Source organism: Ctenopharyngodon idella, chromosome 3, assembly GCF_019924925.1.
Source record: "Ctenopharyngodon idella isolate HZGC_01 chromosome 3, HZGC01, whole genome shotgun sequence".
Classification (NCBI taxonomy): Eukaryota; Metazoa; Chordata; class Actinopteri; order Cypriniformes; family Xenocyprididae; genus Ctenopharyngodon; species Ctenopharyngodon idella.
In genome coordinates, this window is record NC_067222.1 from 33710174 (window position 1) to 33729607 (window position 19434).

Consider the following 19434-nt stretch of genomic DNA (forward strand, 5'->3'; position numbering starts at 1 on the left):
TCATTGTATTCATTCACTCTAAAAAATGATGGGTTAAAAACAAAGTAAGTTGGGTTAAATTTGGACAAACCCAGCAATTTTTGACCCAACCTGCTGAGTTGTTTTATTTAACTCAACTCTTGTTTAAAAATTACTATATTGCTTGCTTAAACTGAACCCAAAATCAGACAGAATTACTAGAGGCAACAGTAATAATCAAAAGGTGAACATTTATTAATAAGTAATTTAATAAATGTTTATTATTTAATCAGTATTTATTAAACATATTAATAAGTGTTAATCTCTAACCTATTTTGGGTTCATTTTAATTGAGCAATATAGTAATTTTTAAACAATAGTTGAGTTAAATAAAACTTCCCAGCAGGTTGGGTCAAAACAACCCAATTGCTGGGTTTGTCCATATTTAACCCAGCATTTTTTAGAGTGTTTGTCACACTGTAGGGACATAAAACTTGTCATAAATATATTTCCTAAAATTAAATCTGAGGTTCTTGACAATGAAATATTCAGCACTTTCAAGTTTCAAGTGTATATTGAAAGGGTAAAACTGAGAAGTTTGGAAACCAAAGCAAGATTTTAAAGAGCAAATAATATGCAGTAGACTAATAAATAGACAAAAAGCTTTGAAATATAGGATAGACATTCAAGGCAATTAGACAATGGCATTTTATTAAAATTTACAAGAGTTTACAAAATCCAAGTTTAGGTAAGGTTGCTTATTTCCGTCTTTTAAAAATCCACCACAAAAACCTGCAAGCAAAGAAAATAAAAGTCAGCAATGTAAATCTCCATGACGAAAATACTGGGGAGGAACTTGAAGAAAGTTTGGCTGTGAGTAAACAGTGCTAAAGAGTGCTGGTGTGAATCAGTAGAGGGGATCTGGATACTCTGTAGACTGTCCTAAACCGCCATCACATCATCTGAGTTCTGGCCATTGGGTCTTGATGATGATGACCAGGGTACCAGTGTCCAAAAGAGTTCATATATCCTCCAGAGTGGATGGGGGCACCTTTGGTTGACATGGAAACATCCCACAGGGGCGGCATTCCTGGTGAACATGGTGGTCCGGAGGCAGAGGCTGCTTGAAGGTGTTCTCCTTCCGGTCCGCTTGAGCCGTGCTTCATTATCTTTTTGTACTTGGAACGCTTGTTCTGGAACCATATCTTTACCTGCAACATTTGCATTTGGATTAGAATTTGTGCTCTCATCTGTTTAAATGCTTAGTGTACAACCCTTTTTATATTATTCGTAACACATAAATCAAGCAGGATTATCAAAACAAGTGCAGAAAAAGAAGCACTTTTCAGGTAGGATATGGTGACAGTTCAGCCATTATCGGATTGTATAGTTCATAACAGTATATTTTATTAACCGGGACTTCTTCCTTGTTAAATACAGATCTGTTTTACAGTAAAATGGCATGTATTGTCCTATTAAATATAAATTAATGATTTGCTATTTAAGGTAAATTAACTTAACAGATTTTAATGGCCCAATTTTTGTTGTTTTCAGCTAAAATTACTAGCATTTTTAGTTGTACTTTGTATGATTAACTTTTAACAATATCAACCACAGGGTGGTAGTGCTTCAAATTTTTACTACAGACACAGAAACTCTCAGAAGCTTAAAGGGTTAGTTCACCCAAAAAGGAAAATAATGTCATTAATTATCCATCCTCATGTCGTTCTACACCGTAAGACCTTCGTTCATCTTCAGAACACAAATTAAGATATTTTTTATGAAATCTGATGACTCAGTGAGGCCTGCATTGCCAGCAAAGCCACCGAACTTCTCAAGATCCAAAAAGCTACTAAAGACATATTTAAAACAGTTCATGTAAATACAGTGGTTAAACCTTAATATTATAAAGCGACGAGAATACTTTTTGTAAACAAAATAACGACTTTCCAACAATATCTAGCGATGGCCGATTTCAAAACAGTGTTATTGGAGGCCACACTGAGCCATCGGATTTAATCAAAAATATCTTAATTTGTGTTCTAAAGATGAACGAAGGTCTTACAGGTGTGAAACGACATGAGGATGAGTACTTAATGATAGAATTTTAATTTTTGGGTGAACTAACTCTTTAAAGTGTGAATTTTTGTGGTACACAATAGGGCTTCTGCCAACACCAGCGCGCCTTCAGCTTGCTACAGGTGAGAGGGGGGGAAAGCTTGACAGTTCTTTGGATACAGCAAAACTCCAAACATTATTGCTGTTATTTGTGATCAATCCAAAGTTTTACCCAGGACTCTCCCTGTAGCACAAACTTGGGCATGCCCTTTTAGGAATATATATAAACAAGCCTTTGATATTATACTCAGGGTGTTTTTACTTTCTTAATTATGTAACCAATGTGGAAAATTCATGCTAATTGTGAATTTAAAATGAATTCTAAAAAATAGTGACACCCACACAGCTTTAAAATCTTCTATAATGAAACGTAATTAAAATGGTGTTTTCCAAGAGACTTTTAAATCAAAGTCCAATTACCCTTTTAACATTTTCTCTGCACACTGACACCCAAAATAATTATTTTAATTTAGGCTTTCACAATCAGTTTTATGTGATGTTCCTCTTGCCGCAGTTTGAACACCTCTGTCATGTGGTGTATGATGCCTTTATTTTTATCATAAAAATTAAATCTGCATGTATTATTATCATCAGAAATATAGATTAAATGAGCCGCCTCAACTAAAAGGCAGGAACAGGTGCCAGAGGCAACATTCAACACCCTTTAACTGCACCGATGACAGAGTCTGGCACTGCAAACTGGCCACACATCTTCAAGTTTTGATATGTGTGTCTGTTCTGCTGAACAGATCATCAGCTGTAAATGTCCTCAGGAGAAAACGATAACTCTAATCAATTAAATATGTGATTCATATACAAACCGAAACAAAAGAGTATTTATCATGTAATTGTATATGCTATACACAAAGTAATTTGATTTTAATTAATAATGTTCATTTAAGTTTTAGGATTTATACTTAGTTCACTTCTATGTGTCAAAATTTATCACGCAGGTATTCATAGTTTTATATTATTATGAGGGATAAATGTTATGGACTGAGAATTATCATTGAGGAAACTTTTATGGCTGTTATGATGTTAATATAGAGTAAAATAAATATATAAAATTTGATCTTAAAAACAAGCTATTATATATTACAGGAAGTTCAAATGCATTTAACCAGCACAAATGATTTGAGAACAGTTACTGCCTTAAATTGAATCAGCTTGGTTGTACAAGTCATTAAAATTAAAAAATCGAGTTGAATCACGTATAACTTATTTTAAAAAATTTCTTAAATTATTTTGATGAGTTAAAGTAATGTGAAAACATCAGTTGCTTGCCATGACTTACTGATCATATATCATTATTTCCAGTGAGCTCTGTTCATGAAACAGTCACAAAATATCATGTATACTGGTTATGTTCAAGATTAAGTTGCAACTGTAATTAATCAATAGTGTATTCAAATTATTCAGAGAGAAAAGCAGATCATTTAATTGGATTTAATTTAATATGGGCAATTTTGGCCATTAGAAAATGAACCTACACAATAAACTAGTTTATTTAATTTGTCTACTAACAATATCAAACATATGTGACCCTGGAACACAAAACCAGTCATAAGTCGCACGGGTATATTTGTAGCAATAGCCAACAATACATTGTATGGGTCAAAATTATCGATTTTTCTTTTATGCCAAACATCATTAGGATATTAAGTAAAGATCATGTTCCATGAAGATATTTTGTAAATTTCCTACCATAAATATATCAAAAATGTATTTTTGTAAGTGGATATGCATTGCTAAAGACTTCATTTGGACAACTATAAAGGCGATTTTCTCAATATTTGGATTTTTTTGCACCCTCAGATTCCAGATTTTAAAATAGTTGTATCTCGGACAAATATTGTCCTATCCTAACAAACAATACATGGAAGGCTTATTTATTCAGCTTTCAGATGATGTATAAATCTCAATTTCAAAAAAATTACCCTTATGTGGTCCAGGGTCATATATGAATCAGGAGGAATTTTTATATTTGTTTTTTGAAAGGACTTGAACAATTCCACCACAGTGTCAGTTTCCTTGCATTGCAAATCATGTATTGCGTTTTAATAGGAAGTGACATTTTAAACATAATTTAACAAAATAAAAGCTTGATTGGAAATGATGCACAATAAAACTGTTTACCTTTATTTAATATCAAGCATGTCTTCACTGACGTGCTTTTATCCTTGCTATTTTAATTTGATAAATATTTATTTGAGACAAAATTCTTGATTGAGGGGAAAATAATGCTAAAATGCGTTTTTAAAATGTATCAATTATTTTCAGAGTGTAAATAAAGTTAAACATATTAGTTTTTGTTTCACTTCATTTTCATGATCACAGTATTAAAAATGTAACATAATATATTTTCAGTATTTCCAAATTCAGACTTTCATTTTTTAATTACATCAAATTTGAAAAGTAGCTAAATAATTGGAGGCATGGTTTAAAAAAAAAAAAGGTTTTAATGGGACATTTATATTACTGTACAAAAAGAACATCTGACATCAGTTTTTCACTAAAAAGGGCTTTGTATTTTGTGAGTTCAAAGTTAGGCTTCATGTGTGGGTGGATGGTTTGTAATTTTTCTAAGCTTCAGTGTGTCCTTTCATTATAGGGTGAAGTCAGGTGAAGTCTGGTCCACCGAGTAAAATGGGTCACATAAGGTTGGAATAGAGAGGAATTGAGTGAGTGGAAAAGATTAGAGTCCTGACATGCTGTTTACGACACGTTTCAATAAGATATATTCGTAAGAAAAAGTTAGACAATTCATATTGTGATTGATTTTTGCAAAATAAATATTTTGTAATTTACGATATGTTGCTCATATCAAAACTAATTCATAATTGAACCTGATAAAACAATCAACTAAATTATATATGGATATCTATTTCTCACTTAATATAAATCTGGACAAAAAAATGTATACATATGGAAACTTAAAGACATTCATGCAAACTCCCTTTTAATATAAAAAGACAACTTCACGTGAAGAATTATGGAACACTGCAGTTAACGCTGAGCCTACAGTTGTGCTCCTCAGGTTAGAAAACGAACAGAGCTACACAGAACAGGATTATAACAGCCATGGTCATATCTGCACTACAGTGAACTACGAGCTATCTGCATTCATAGATTATCATTTGTAGTCTATGCAATAACTACTTCTGTCTGATATAATGCAACAGATGTGGCTGCCATGTTTGAGACTATTGGAGCAGATTACAACCTGTCTTTCAAGGAGGAAGGGACTCCTCACTTTTTCTCTTGTTTGATTGTGAAATTAAGAGTGAAAATTTGAAATACTTTCACAATAAATATTATTAAGAACAGCTAGTCCTGAGAAAATTGTGAATTGTTTCATGAATTGTGTGTTAGCAATCGAGAAAAACTGTAATACACTAATGGTAAAATATGAGTCTAGTATTTTTTTTTTTTTTTAAGACATTAATACAAAAGATAAAATATATCCTTCAGTCCAGAAACTCTAGATAGCAGGGGCTGATAGGTCCTTTACATGCAATTAGCTATAGCAATCATGAATGGGCTTGCTTACTCAACAATAGTCTGATTCAGTGTTTACTGTAAGCTCCCCTTGCTGTGTATATAAAGTTGTAACTTGTCTATCATTTATAAATATACAAACTACACAGCTCGCAGATTATCGTTTTATTTATTTATTTATTTATTTATTTATTTTAACCAAAACTTATGGTAGACTATTAGCGTTTCAATAATAATGAATGAGAGGCCTACAATTAATATCGGGGGTTTTTTTTTCTCGTTCCTTAGTCTCTGATAAGTGATTCGATGCTCTCGATAATTTACCAACATTTTACGAAGGCCAGATAGCTACTTGGATAACGATGTATTGGAAACGTGGAGCAAGAAATGCACTTTACGCTCGAACATTCTGCTTTCTGGTTCTGGTTTACCTATTGAAAATTCCACATTGTTTGTGTTGTTCAACTTTCTGGCATTTATAGAAAAAACAAAGACTTTTTTTTCTCATTATAAAGCAGTTGTCTTTTGAGAACGGTCCCCAAAAACATGCAGCCACATGTGTGTATTTTTCCAGTGTTTATTTCCTTCTTTTAATTCAGTAATGTCGTATGTAGGCCTACATACCTGTGTTTGTGTCAGACCCAGTTTGGCGGCCAGATCAGCGCGTTCAGGCAGCGCGAGGTACTGGGTCTGCTGGAAGCGCTGGTTGAGCGCCTGAAGCTGTAAGCTCGAGTAGATTGTGCGGGGTTTGCGAATCTTTTTCCCCTTCCCGTTCAGGCGTATTTCTCCACTTTCAATGGAACTTTGCTTCTCGGAATCTTGAGTGAGAAAATGAAAAAATGAACTACTACTACTACTACTACTACTAATAATGATATCAGAAATAGAAATAGGCCTAACTGTTAAAAATAAAAAATAAAAAAAAGTACTTTTCTTAAAAGTGTAGGCTATTCTGTCAAAATAAAAGAGGAAAATTTGTCAACTGCATACAGACAATTTCATTAGCGTTAAATTGTCATTTTTCTCTAGCTGGAATCTAGTTCTGAAATGGCAGTGAAAATTCTTGCGTGTTATGAATAATTTGTAACTTTATAGTCAAATGTCACTTTAATGAAAAAGTTTTTAAAAAATTATGTTTAGGTTTGTCATATGAAGACTAAAGAAGCATTTTAATCTTATTTCTTTTTCATGTTGCAATCTAAATGCAGGTTTGTGTGTGTGTGTGTGTGTGTGTGTAGGGTTACTTCATTTGTTAACTGAGGTCATTGCAGTAGGCTATATTAATCCATATTGCGTATATAGCAGTTTACTAATATAGCCTAGCTTTGTGCAAATTACACGAATGTATACATTTATAGTTGGGTAAAACAAAAGCAAATATGCTCATTGCTCACTCATAAAACAATCGTTCATATATCAAATTAGTTTTGACAGTATGATTTAACTATTTAACGTGTATTTTCTCTCTTCTGTCTTTACTGAGCTTTAAATAAGCACGTCTACATTTCTACAGGATCGTTTAATGCAATGGATTGTTGCAAATGATTGTTTCACAATGGGCATTTAAATGAACGTTTTAACACGTTATTAATTAGAATTGCGTTAGGGTTATAGGGAATTAAATTAAACACAAATTTAAAGTGCACGATACATGCATGTGTAGTCCAAATTGTGCGCTGCTATCTTCAGAAATCAGGATTATTATTATTTAGTTTTATTATTATTCAGGAATGCTGCGCTCTGTACTAAGCTATAACTAAATTTCTCAAAGCCAAAAGCAGCACGGAATTTAGCAATACTTTTTTTTGAATCTGTGGGTGAAGGAAAGCACACCTTACCTGCATCATCTACTCTTGAATGGCCGACTGCGCTGTTGTGTTGATAGGGTAGGTAAGCTCCGGGGTGGTGATGGGCACTGGGATAGTGGTAAGTGAGCGGACGGCCGTACGAAGCAGCGCCAGAAGAGAAGGCCGCATCGTACTGCGAATGTGCGCCTTGATGCAAACCGTGCACCGGATAGTGCGCGTGAGACACGCCGGGTGAATGCTGCTGGTGAGACTGGTAACCGTGACTGAACTCCAGAAATGCCGATTTTGAAGGGTCTGAAGCCACCAAACTTTCAGACAGTGAAGTCATAGTCATTTTTTTAGAGTCATGTCCATTAGACCGGTGCACCATAAAAGTAGCATCTATTTAGAAGAGTCATGTGATTTCCATCCATTAAAGAGGTCCATTAGAGAGATCCATGTCCGTGAAAACGCGAGGCGCATGAGTTTGCTTTCGTTTTGGCAGTGTATGAGGTCTGTGAAGTTCATCTCAACACTCCCATCACATACTGGATTTGATTCCAGCAGTGAGATCGCGCTCTCTTATTGGCTGCATGCGCCGTCCGCCTCATTTCTTTAGAAGCAGTGACGTCAATAGTGTAATATGTACGGGGCATCGCAATTCCCACGTTTGCAGCAATGGTTTTTGATGTAGCCTATCACTAAGATTTAAATATCAAACGTTTGCTTCGTTGGACTAATACCATTATGTTTAGTGAAAAAAAAGCTATTTGGAAACTCTTCTCAAAAATACAAACTCTAACCCAGACCATGTCGGTAAAGATTCATAACAAATAATCAGATCCATGCTATGTATGTGGTCAAAAATGTCATTCTAAATGCCTGACAAATGCGGTTGCCATAAATATATCGTTGTTAAATAAAGAGAAATAAATAGCATATAGACTATAGGACTGTACAGTCATTTAGGCTATATGTCATTCAATATCATATTAACCTTACTGATAATAAAGTCTGTTTACACCGAGAATAACACAAGTGATAGCCAATGGAAAGCCACATGATTAGCTGGATTTAACCAAAACTGGGCTATAAAAAAATATGAGATCAGAATAAAAATAAAAACGCTATTCTTTTTTCTTTTTTCTTTTTTTTAACTTCTAAAACGTATCAGACTATAGGCCTACTACTTTTTACTTGAACATAATTTCAACAATATTTTTCTATTCTTTGTAAATTAGACCTAATTCAAAATTTTGTAGCCTATCTCCAAACAATATGTATTTTATTAGTTTATACAAATATTTTACTATAATATATAGGCTATAGCCTATATATATATATATATATATATATAGCAACTATGATGGTAAGATGATTTAGTAGGCTATTTTTCGTTAAAATTACTAGCGTTAACTTTTTAGTGCAGTTTCGACAGAAGTGTCTAAATCCGATCCTGTTATTTTAGTCAAACAGTTTAATAGTATTCAAACAAATTTTTATTTAATAAGGATAGACAAGACAAAGATGGAATGATTGCAGCATCCCACGGCTAATTAATCCGCGTAGTTTGATTTCCGTTGAAACTCATTTTTATCGTGGTTGAGAGGAGGAAAGTTGAAAAGAGCCGCTATTGATGCACAATGTTGTTACATGTTTTGGTTGAAGGGCACGTGTTATTAAACCAAAATAGTGTCGTGAGGAGAGAATTACACAAATTAGGCTATAGATGCTTTTATCTTGTGCCAACATTCCTCAAGTCATCAACAGACAGGTACGACTAACCGTCACGACACGCCCAGCCTCGATGCCTGCCGATTCTTACAATGCAGAAACCTGTCCTTTAATGGCCAAGCTCCAGGAAACATATAGAGAAAAACTCCAGTGCAGTGTAGTTGTGTTACTGAGAACATGAAAACCTTATAAGATAGCTCTCATTTAAATGTTTTATTTCTAATATTTTCAGTGTTTTAGTTTTTAACACCATTATTTATTAGGCTACAACACTAGTTAAAGGAGAGTTTAATAAAATATTGATTTAGCCAACGTTTCAGTTAAACAATAGGCCTACAGGTCATAATCCTCTTCATGACTGAGGAAGCGCAACAAATGTGGAAAAAAAGGAGAGAAGCGAGAGGGAGATATAAAAGCATAGAGAAAGTATGAGTCTGACAGTGATTAAGAGAGATAAGGACAGTGGGCCACAATAAGAGAGAAAGAGAGGATAGGACGAGATTCACAGAGAAAGAAAGAGAAGTGTAGGCTACTCCATCCCAGTCTGTAATTACGTGTACATTATAGAGGGGAACAAAGCAAGCCCCTGAAGTCATAACACAAGGATATACCCTCACTTTGGTTTTCATTCACACTGGGAGAAAAGAGGTTAATAACAATACTTCTTGTCTTAGGCCAGACTAGCTGGCGTCGTCACTGTGTGTGTCTCTCTTATGGTGTGTATGTATATTTCTGCACTCAGTTGCCAAGATACTGTGTATTGTGTAGGCGTGTTTATGTCACCTATGATTTGAGGGCAGGTGATAATGCTATGGCACGTGTTTCACTGACTAAAGCTGAAGACCAGTGCTGACAAATACTCTCGTGAGATAAACTAGGCTATAGTGGATGAGGAGAAGTTTAAGTAGCCCATCTTTTGGAACATATAGTTTGCTTTCAAATATGTGAGATATAAAAGCCATAACAAATTAGATAATTTGTTAAATTGGCTGGCAATTCAAGCTCTTTGGAGTTCTTTGTAATTATCTTAGGTGTGTATAAGTTGGGCTAATGATGTCTTGTATAAGCAGATCCTATACCAAGAAGTCTGATGCGCAAATATGGCAACCAACGCAAAAGTCCCTAAAAGTCCGTTCACAATCTTTCCTCTATTGACACTGTCAGATGAATGTAATCGTGATTCGTTGTAACCCTCATACCTTGCTAAATTAATTTATTCATTCTTAGGAGAAGAAAATATTCCTCTTCAGTACAAAAAAAATGAAGAATCCTCCTAATATGTCACTGGAACGCCCAGAGGTTTCCAAAACATTTAAACTTTACACCAAAATTCACTCAAAAGGGCGCTTTTGTTCTGATTTTTATCCCAGATGATAAAATGAAGCTGCACAATGAAGAGACTCGATTAAAATAAGCATGATTATGCGCGTACTGACTAAATATCGTCTACTTGGCACTGTTTCACAATCCTAAAGATCCATCAGAGGAAAGGTAATCATAAGAGTTTTTAGAAAGATTTTAATGCAGGCGCAGCAACTAACAAATCTTTAAAAAAAAAAAAAAACTATAATTATAATGCACGACACGTCCTCATTTATATGTCATATTTCATGTGTTTCTGTCAAATATTTAGGCCTACTCGTTTTAACGAGGTACTAGAGTTCGCAATCACAACGTTTCGTTTTCAAGACTATACAGGATGTTCTCGTGAACGATTTTAATTCGCAATTATGTTATTCACATAAATATGAAGCAATATGGAACCTTTTGACTCAGATATAATTAGGCCTATAAAGAATTGAATCATTCATTGGCTAAATCATATTATTATTCTTATATTTTTAGCAAGAATGTCTTATTAAAAAAAATAAAATAAATGAAATGAAATGTTTTTTATTTAGTTAAATTTTATAGGCTATATGCTGCTTAAAGAGTTAAATTGTGAAGCGTGTGGAATTACTTTTCATGAGTTTTTGATACGTGATAAAACATATGCCTAATCTTTCGTCAAATCAATTTGCTTTGTAAAAAAATTATAATGCAGTCTGCATGTCAATACAGCAAGGTATTTGTTAACGACAGTTAATGACAGTTGTATGCATGCATATCTGGAGCAAAGATTAGTGACTTAATTTTAGAATGCTTTTATGTTTTCAACGTATTTAAACAAATATGCACTGTAAAAAGATGGTTCACTTGTCTATATAAGCACTCTTAGTTTTAAGGTGGGCCTTTATTACAAGTCGCAAATTTACCCAGAGCACTTGTTTGAGTGATTTACCCCTCCTCGTTTACTGGGTGATCTGAATTGTCAGTGTAAAATAGTTTCTGAGTTACATAGAAATAATTGCTCAGATAAACAGGGAATATTGAATATATTGTCTTTTAAATGTGTTACCACAACAGAAATCTAGAAAAATTCTCATTGCTTTGAAATACATTTTTTCCCCCCCAAGAAAACAATGTCCATTTGTGTTTTTAGATTTCACACACATGCAGACTTTTTGTTTGTCTTAACAATTTGGAATTTACAACCTCAATTTCAGAAAAGTTGGGACATTTTGCAAAATGTAATAAATTCAAAAATCCCTGATTTGTTAATTCTCTTCAAACTTTATTTAACTTACAAAGGTACAAAAAAAAAACATTTTAAAAGTTTTCACTGACTAATTTAATTGTATTTTGTAAATATAAACAAATTTTGATTTTGATGACTGAAACACACTCCAAAAAAGTTAGGACAGAGGCATGTTTAGCACTGTGTCACATCACCTTTCCTTTTAATTACACTTCTTAAATGTTTGAGGATACCAATTATTGCAGTTTTGCAAGTGTCATTTTTGCCAAATCTCACCTGATAAGACAGCTGCTCAACAGTCTGTGGTCATCCTTGTCTGATTCTCCTTTTCATGATGAGCCATATATTTTCAATAGGAGTCAGATCTGGACTGCAGACAGACAGTCAAGCACATCCACTCTACGGCGTAGAGTGTCTAGAAATCACTTTGTTTTAGTATGTGCAGAATAAGGCCTGACATTGTCTTGCTTCCCAGGAAAGATGTCATCTTGATGGCATTATATGTCTCTGTACAATCCCAGTATACGCCTCCACATCAATGATTCCTTCACACATATGAAAGTCACCCATACTGTTTGCACTGATTCACCTCCATACCATGACAGATGTTTGCTTTTGCACCTGTCGCTGATGAAAATCTGGATGGTCTTTTTCACCTTTGGGACTGAGAAATCGATGTAATTTTTTCCCAAAAAGAAGCTGAAACTTAGACTCAACTGACCACAGAACACATTTCCACTGTCTTTTGGAGCATCTGAGATGAGCTCGGTCCCAGAGAACTCGGCGCCATCTCTGCATTGAATAGATGTATAGCTTTCTCCTTGCGTAACATAGATTCAAGTTGCATTTCTTGATGCAGCGGCAGACAACGCAGTGACGACGATTTTCCAAAGTACTCCAGAGTCCATGTGGCTATATGATAGTTTCTCATATAATGCCATCTGAGGGCTCATAGGTAATCATGTGTATTCAACAGAGGTGTCCTGCCTTGCCCTATATACAGACTGAGATTTCTCTGGATTCTTTAAATCTTTTCACAGTATTATGTAGATGGTGAAAGACCTAAATACTTTGCAATCTTGCATTGAGAAATGTGATTTTTGAATTGTTTGACAATTCCCTCATAAAATTTGACACAAATTGGTGAGCCATGACCCATCTTTGCTCGCTCTTTGGTGGATGTTCCTTTTATACCCAAACACGATCCCCTCACATATTACCAGTTCAACTTGTGGACTGTTTCAAAACAGTTTAACTTGGATATTCTAGATATTCTATAATCTTTTATTTTGCCTCTGTCCCAACATTTTTGGAGTGTGTTGAAGCTATCAAAATCCAAAGTGGTTTATATTTACAAAATACAATTAAGTGGGCCAATGAAAACTTTTGAAAATGTTTTCTTTGTAATTTTGTCAGTTAAATAAAGGTTAAAGAAAATTAACAAATCAGAGATTCTTGATTTTATTACATTTTGCAAAATGTCCTAACATTTCTGGAATTGGGGTTGTAAAAAAATAGTTAAAATTTGTTAACCTTCATTTTTTTTCTCCTTTGATTTCCTCCAGTTAAAAAGTTTGATGTTACTGATCCTCTTTCTGCATGATTGGAAACTTTTAGACAACACAGTCAGTGCTAATAGATCATTCCAATGCATGTCAAAAGATTGGTTGATGAGTTTATGCGATTGTCATGTGAGCTCTGAGGGTTTTTTGTCCCTCATCAGGTCTAATCTGACAAAATCATCTCTGACCACAATATATGCAACAGACTTGAATGATCACAAGCACAATTCAGATTTTTCTGGAGTGAATGAGTGGTTTAACTTTCCCTGTAAAAGGCAATTAGTTTGAACAATAGTCCAGATATTTAGTCTTTTGTCTGTGCTAAATGGTGAAAGTGAATATGAGCGATATCAGCATTTAGGACTGACCCCGTGACCCTGCACCTCACCAGTGTCTCAGGTGCCTTTGCCTGTCAGTGTAATTGAAGTGCTTGATGAGCGCGTTTCAGTCTCTGACTGTGTTATAAAACTAGCTGCAGGGTTTTGGGTGGTTTAAGGCACTGCTCAAGCTGGGCGGTACACCAGAGAGACAGATTGTCTCCTTCTGTCTGGCGGCTGCCAGCAACATCAAAGGTGTTGATGTGAACTCATTTTGTCTTTGAACATTGCCGAAGTTCTCTCTACCTTACGCTGGGTGCTCATTCAATTTCTGCCTTCTCTCTCCCTCTCTGTGATCTGCCATCTGGGAGCAGGCTCTGGCAGGTCTACCCAAGCCTGTGGCAGCATACGGAAAGAAAAGAGGGAAGTGTGGGTAGATGTACAGCATTTGGGAAAAAGTTCTGATGTAACAACTTTAGTGATAGTGATGACCTATGCATACATCCATCTAGATGTCCATCCATCCATCCTTCCATCCATATATTTGTATTGTTCACAATATATAAAAACACACATTTAACAAAAAGTTCTGACGTAACAACTTTGGGGATAGTGATGACCTATACATCCATCCATTCTGACATTCCATCCATCATCCATCATCCATCCATCTATCCAGTCATTTCATCTTTCCATCCATCCATCCATCCATCCATCCATCCATTTCATCATTCCATCCAGTCATTCTGACATTCCATCCATCCACTCACCCAATTGTTCCATCGTTCCATTTTTCATGCACCCATCCATCTGCACATCCACATGTTCCATATATTCCATCCACCAAGTTGTTACATTGTTCCATCCATCAGTCCATCCATCCATCCGTCCATCATTCCATCCAGTCATTCTGACATTCCATCCATCCATCCAGTCGTTTCATTGTTCCATCCATCCATCCATCCATCCATCACATATTTATATCATTCACAATATATTAAAAAACACACATTTAACAATATATTTACAAAAATACATTTTGCATTTAGCCAACATGTATATATATTTTAAGGTTGGAAATGTGTTTTCTTGCCTATTGAAGTACATTTTATCATTTATTTTGTTATATAATTCTCATTACTGAGTTAATGATATTCTGCATGTTGCACAAAACCAAGAATACATTGCATAATCATAAAAGACTTTTATCTTTTCATACACATTTCCTTGCCTGATTTTCAGATTTCTATGTTTTCTCATTGATCAGAATGATAACCTTGAACAAGTTGACATAGTTTCCCTTTCCTTAATAAAATAATTTACAAAGTATTGTGCAAGTGGTCATTACTTAAACAAGTGGTTAACTGAAGCGCTAAGACCAAACACTTAATTGCCAGTAAAAGCACTAGTACAACAGTGAATGTACAACTGACAGTTGAGTTATGACTACAATTAGCCTTTTGTCTGGGTGTGATTGTCCATTGTTTTCAAAAATCCTACAGATATAAAATCCTACAGGTAATTGATCAATGCCAATCCGTGTTTGTTCATTCATTGATTGTTCCTTAATTTAAAGGCTTACAAAATATTAGAAATGCCATTAGAATCTCTGTATTGCTTCTTTGCTCCTCTGACAAGGAACAAGGAAAACTCAGCGTACACTAAAAAGTGGCACTATTAAATATGATTAATGAGCTTAATTATATGATATCATTTGTTGTTGTTATGCCATGGCTTGTTATAATTCATTATTATTGTAAAAAAAAAAAAAAAAAAAAAAAAGATTTTCCACAAGCACTCAATGTTTACAGTAAATTGAGGGAAATGTGTGATTGTTTGGATACAGTAAACACTCCCTGTTGGCTGAACTGCTGCTACTTCAAGTGGAGATTTCAAATGCTGTTGTAAATCTTTTGAATGATTTCCAAGAGCCACATCTCTGTAACATTCAACTGCTCTACATAACACTCACAAGTAATCTGCCAGAGGAATGTAGTTAGCTATTCTGACCGATTAGCCAAATCCGCTTTCAGAAGTGGGTGTGTCTGTGTCCTAAGGCTCCAGAGAGGAGACTCAAAAATGTAGAAGAATCAAAGATGATTCACACCTCTGCCAAGAGAAAACTCCCAGTAGCCACCTTGCAAGTGGTAAGAACTTAATCTCCCAGTACACACCCTCTCACATACTCGTTTTTAAGGTCATCAATCATTTAGGGGCTAACATTACAGCTGAGTGTCAAAACAAAAATGTCATGTAAGAAGATAAGAGCAGAGGAGAGGAAGATGGACTCAAAATTTCTGATCTAAAAACACAAAGCACACAAAATAAATCAGTGGAGCTTCTGTTATAAAGGCTTTGGTCAGCATGTAACATTGAATAATTGTACAATAACCAGTTTTCCGTTTAACCATTTTATTGTCTTCAGGTCTTTTTTGACCCAATTTTGGTAAGGAATATGCCAAATAGTTTTTGTTGTTGAAACCAGGAATATCTTAACGAACAAAATGTTTAAATCTCTAAATTCAATTTGAGCTTTTATTTTATTTTTCTTTTTTACATCTTTTATATTTCATTTTACAGAAACTGATTTGCTCTGATATTTTAAGGACCAGAAGGGCGTTGTTGGACGCATTGTATCCTAATGGCTTAATTCATATTTTGTGTAAACAGTTTCTTAAGACTGGAGGGTTTAAAATATCCCACAACTGTTCTGGTTATACTGAATAGTAGTGTTGTAGTACTCGGGACCGGTCTTGGTCCCAATTTTTGTAGGTCTTGGTCTTGTCTGGGTCATGACTGCATTTGTACTCAGTCTTGTCTTGATCTCAGACTAAAAGGACTCGGGATTTTATTTCAAGACCGGTCAAGACCACAACTGCGGGGATATCGCTAAATTGCTGTTGCATTGTCTGATTTCTTTGTTAACCTCATTAATGTGACTGGATGTAAAACTTCCTGCTTTAAATGCAATCAATAACTTATTTCTAATTTTATTTATTTTGTTACTTTTGTGCCGGGTCAGAAATCAACAAGGGACTGCGTCAAAAAATGTCACCATAATTAATACAAATGCCCACAAAATTCAAGATATGATTGCAAAAAAGTACATGCATATAAGATCTTGATATTTATATTATAACATCTAATATAATTAAGCAATATCACAAGAAAGAGGGTTGTTTTCATAAATATGAGCACAATTGCAAATGTGATATTGATTTTAGTAAGTAAGCAGTAAAAGTGGATCTTTCAGATGAATTTGAGGAGTGCTAGTCTGGTCTTGGTCTTGACTTGGTCTCAACTTGCCTTGGTCTTGGTCTTGTCTTGGTCTCAGTCCCCCAAAATCTCCTCCGCTATTTTTGAAATCAAAACTGAGGTTTGTGGCGTTTATTTCATGTCTATTAATTTTGAGGTCATCAATTCACGGTTAGCAACTGTACCCACAAATTTTACAGTCTTTCTCTTCCAGGAAAACAGAGCAAAAATATTGATGACTCATACTGCAATACACAGATTTTTGCCCAATCAAATGCTCAGAATGAGCAGCAAATCACTAGTTGGTGCCATAGTGGCTATTTTTAAAGTTGCAAAGAAACTAAAGTAGCAACAGACATTTTCTCCCATATATGTGTAAAACGGATTATTGAAAGAAAAAAAAAAAAAGAAAAAAAAAAAATTAATGGCAGGGGCTTGGTTCTTTTCATCGGTTGTTGATTGGATGGAGGCAGATTGGCTGAATGCAAGCTTGCTGTTAATTGTAAGTAAGAGAGAAGTCTGTCATTTCACCAGAAGATTGAGCTATGATATTTTTTATTAAAAATTATTGTCAAAACAACACATTTTTATAAATGAAACGTATTCATGAATGAATCATTCACAATAAAACTAAAAACATGCATTTAGCAAAAAATCTTTACAAAACCATTTGAGAGTCAGGTGACTTCAGTCCAGAGTATTTTATAGTGTTATCATTCAAATTATCTTCAAGCTGGGTATCTTTGTCAAAGCAAGGCATCGTACTTTGATAAATTTCAGTACAACAACACTTTGTTTAAACAGAATTAGGCCTACTCTACAAGCCGCTGCTTAAAGAGGCACTTCACTTAACTCAGTTTAGAAAGGAAGCAACTTTGAGAATTGATAAGAATCCTTTCTGGGGTCTCTGATGGACTTAACCTATATCACTAGTTGAAAATCACAATTTAAAGGTTTAATGTGCATTTACTGAGGCGAAAAATTGTACATAATATTTTAAAAACACATTTATATGATTTGAAGACACTAAAAGGCTTGCTGAGGAGTGTGAGAATGCTGCTTCTCACACCCTTGGAAAAGAACCAAAACAGCACAGACAGATACACAATGTACCTAGGAAACCCACAGGCATTAAATTTATCAGGCGTCAATATAATTCACACCATTGAAAAACTAGGTGTCACAGTGTCTGCTAAACACAGTGTTTTGTGTGGCATACATCTGGCATTAATCATCTAGAGACGATTTGTTTGACAGGACACAGCACCTTGAGTCTGATTTTCACAGATTGCATGCTTTGCCACCACAAATTTATAGCATAGGCCTACTTGTGATCTTTTTGGCCTGATATCAAATCCTCACCCATAACACACAGATGGTGAAAGGGGAATCACACAATATACAGTACAGAGGCACTACATCTAAAAGTAAAATAGACAATTGCTGTGATGGCATTATCATTTAATCTATGTAACTGGTCACATCACAGTGTTTTTCCTTAAAGGGACAGTTGACTCAAAAACTAAAAAATTATCATTTACCCTCATGAAATCTGTATGACTTTTTTTTTCAGGATTCTTCAGTGAATAAAAAAGTTCAGTATTTATTTGAAAGATAAATCTTTTGTAAAATTATAAAAGACTTTACTTATCAATTTAATGCATCCTTGCTGAATGAAAGTAATAACTTCTTTCAAGAAAAAAAATCTTACTGACACCAAACTATTGAACAGTACATTGGAAAATTCATACAAAGAAGTGATTCACTCACATTTAACATGGCTATTATGCATTGTTTAGGTTTGACTGGGGAAATACACTAAAAACACAAAAATAGTAAAAAGGAACTGTACTTTTTCATGACACATTCAGCCACTGAATACTTTGCTTATGTATGGTCAGAGGCTGATTAGACTCATAGATAAGTTAGCCAAACTCCTCCCTGTCTGACCCGGCCGCTGCTGTTCCTCTCCGTCGTGCCCTCTGTGGATTATGAGAGATGGCAATCTGTCTGTGGCTGTGTGCCCTCCCCTGTGTTTACCCGCCCAGCGGTTTCATCCTGGAGGCTGAGCTGCAGGCCTGGGGCACATATGGGAACTGGTGGTCTGCTGGTGGTGCCCCTTCCTGTGGCTGTGGTTCATTACTCTCTGTAATCACAGCACTGTGGGTGTCTGAGCTGCAGGGGACCTGTGTCGCAACGGGCATCAGGACACTCAGGCAAACAAGATGATGCCAGTCTGGCTGATGATCTGGTGGTTTCATAGTAAGGAGAAAAAAAATCCCATACTTGTTTTTGTTTTAATTATTTACTTAAATCACAACAAATATAAAATTGTTATAGTAATAATTGGTTCTTGAGTTTAATGTGGAAAGCATGGGCCTATATATAAATGAAAAATTATATATATTAGGGCGGGGTGTAACGGTACTGTTCGGTTCATACAGTTAGACGACGAATACAGTCAGTCACAGGCAATCACTCCAATCCCCATCCAAAAGGGGGCGCGCGCGGTAATGCATTGTAGCCTAACAAATTTTAATCAACATTAACCACCAATAATCGCAATATGCTATGCTTCGCGTTTTGTTACTTTCGATAAGAAACAAAGTGTTTCAAATTCTGTCAAT

General features: G+C 35.1%; 1 protein-coding gene and 1 long non-coding RNA gene across 4 annotated transcripts in view; both read right to left on the reverse strand.

Annotated features, from left to right (window-relative positions):
* Window positions 1–648: 648 nt before the first annotated feature.
* Window positions 649–8662, reverse strand: dlx4a (distal-less homeobox 4a). The gene is made up of 3 exons (XM_051889611.1): window positions 7413–8662; window positions 6199–6392; window positions 649–1169 (listed from the first exon to the last, which is right to left on the reverse strand). Exons 1-3 carry the CDS (start codon window positions 7750–7752, stop codon window positions 912–914), a joined length of 792 nt encoding a protein of 263 aa, XP_051745571.1. The 5' UTR covers window positions 7753–8662; the 3' UTR covers window positions 649–911.
* A 4509-nt stretch (window positions 8663–13171) lies between these two features.
* LOC127509040 (uncharacterized) overlaps window positions 13172–19434 on the reverse strand; it is a 55780-nt gene continuing 49517 nt past the window's right edge. For 2 of the 3 annotated variants that reach the window (XR_007929106.1, XR_007929110.1), the window contains one exon: window positions 17346–19055. This is a non-coding gene — a long non-coding RNA (uncharacterized LOC127509040). Of the gene's footprint in view, window positions 13949–17345; window positions 19056–19434 lie in introns of those variants that run through there. The other variant, XR_007929109.1, reaches the window with a different exon arrangement.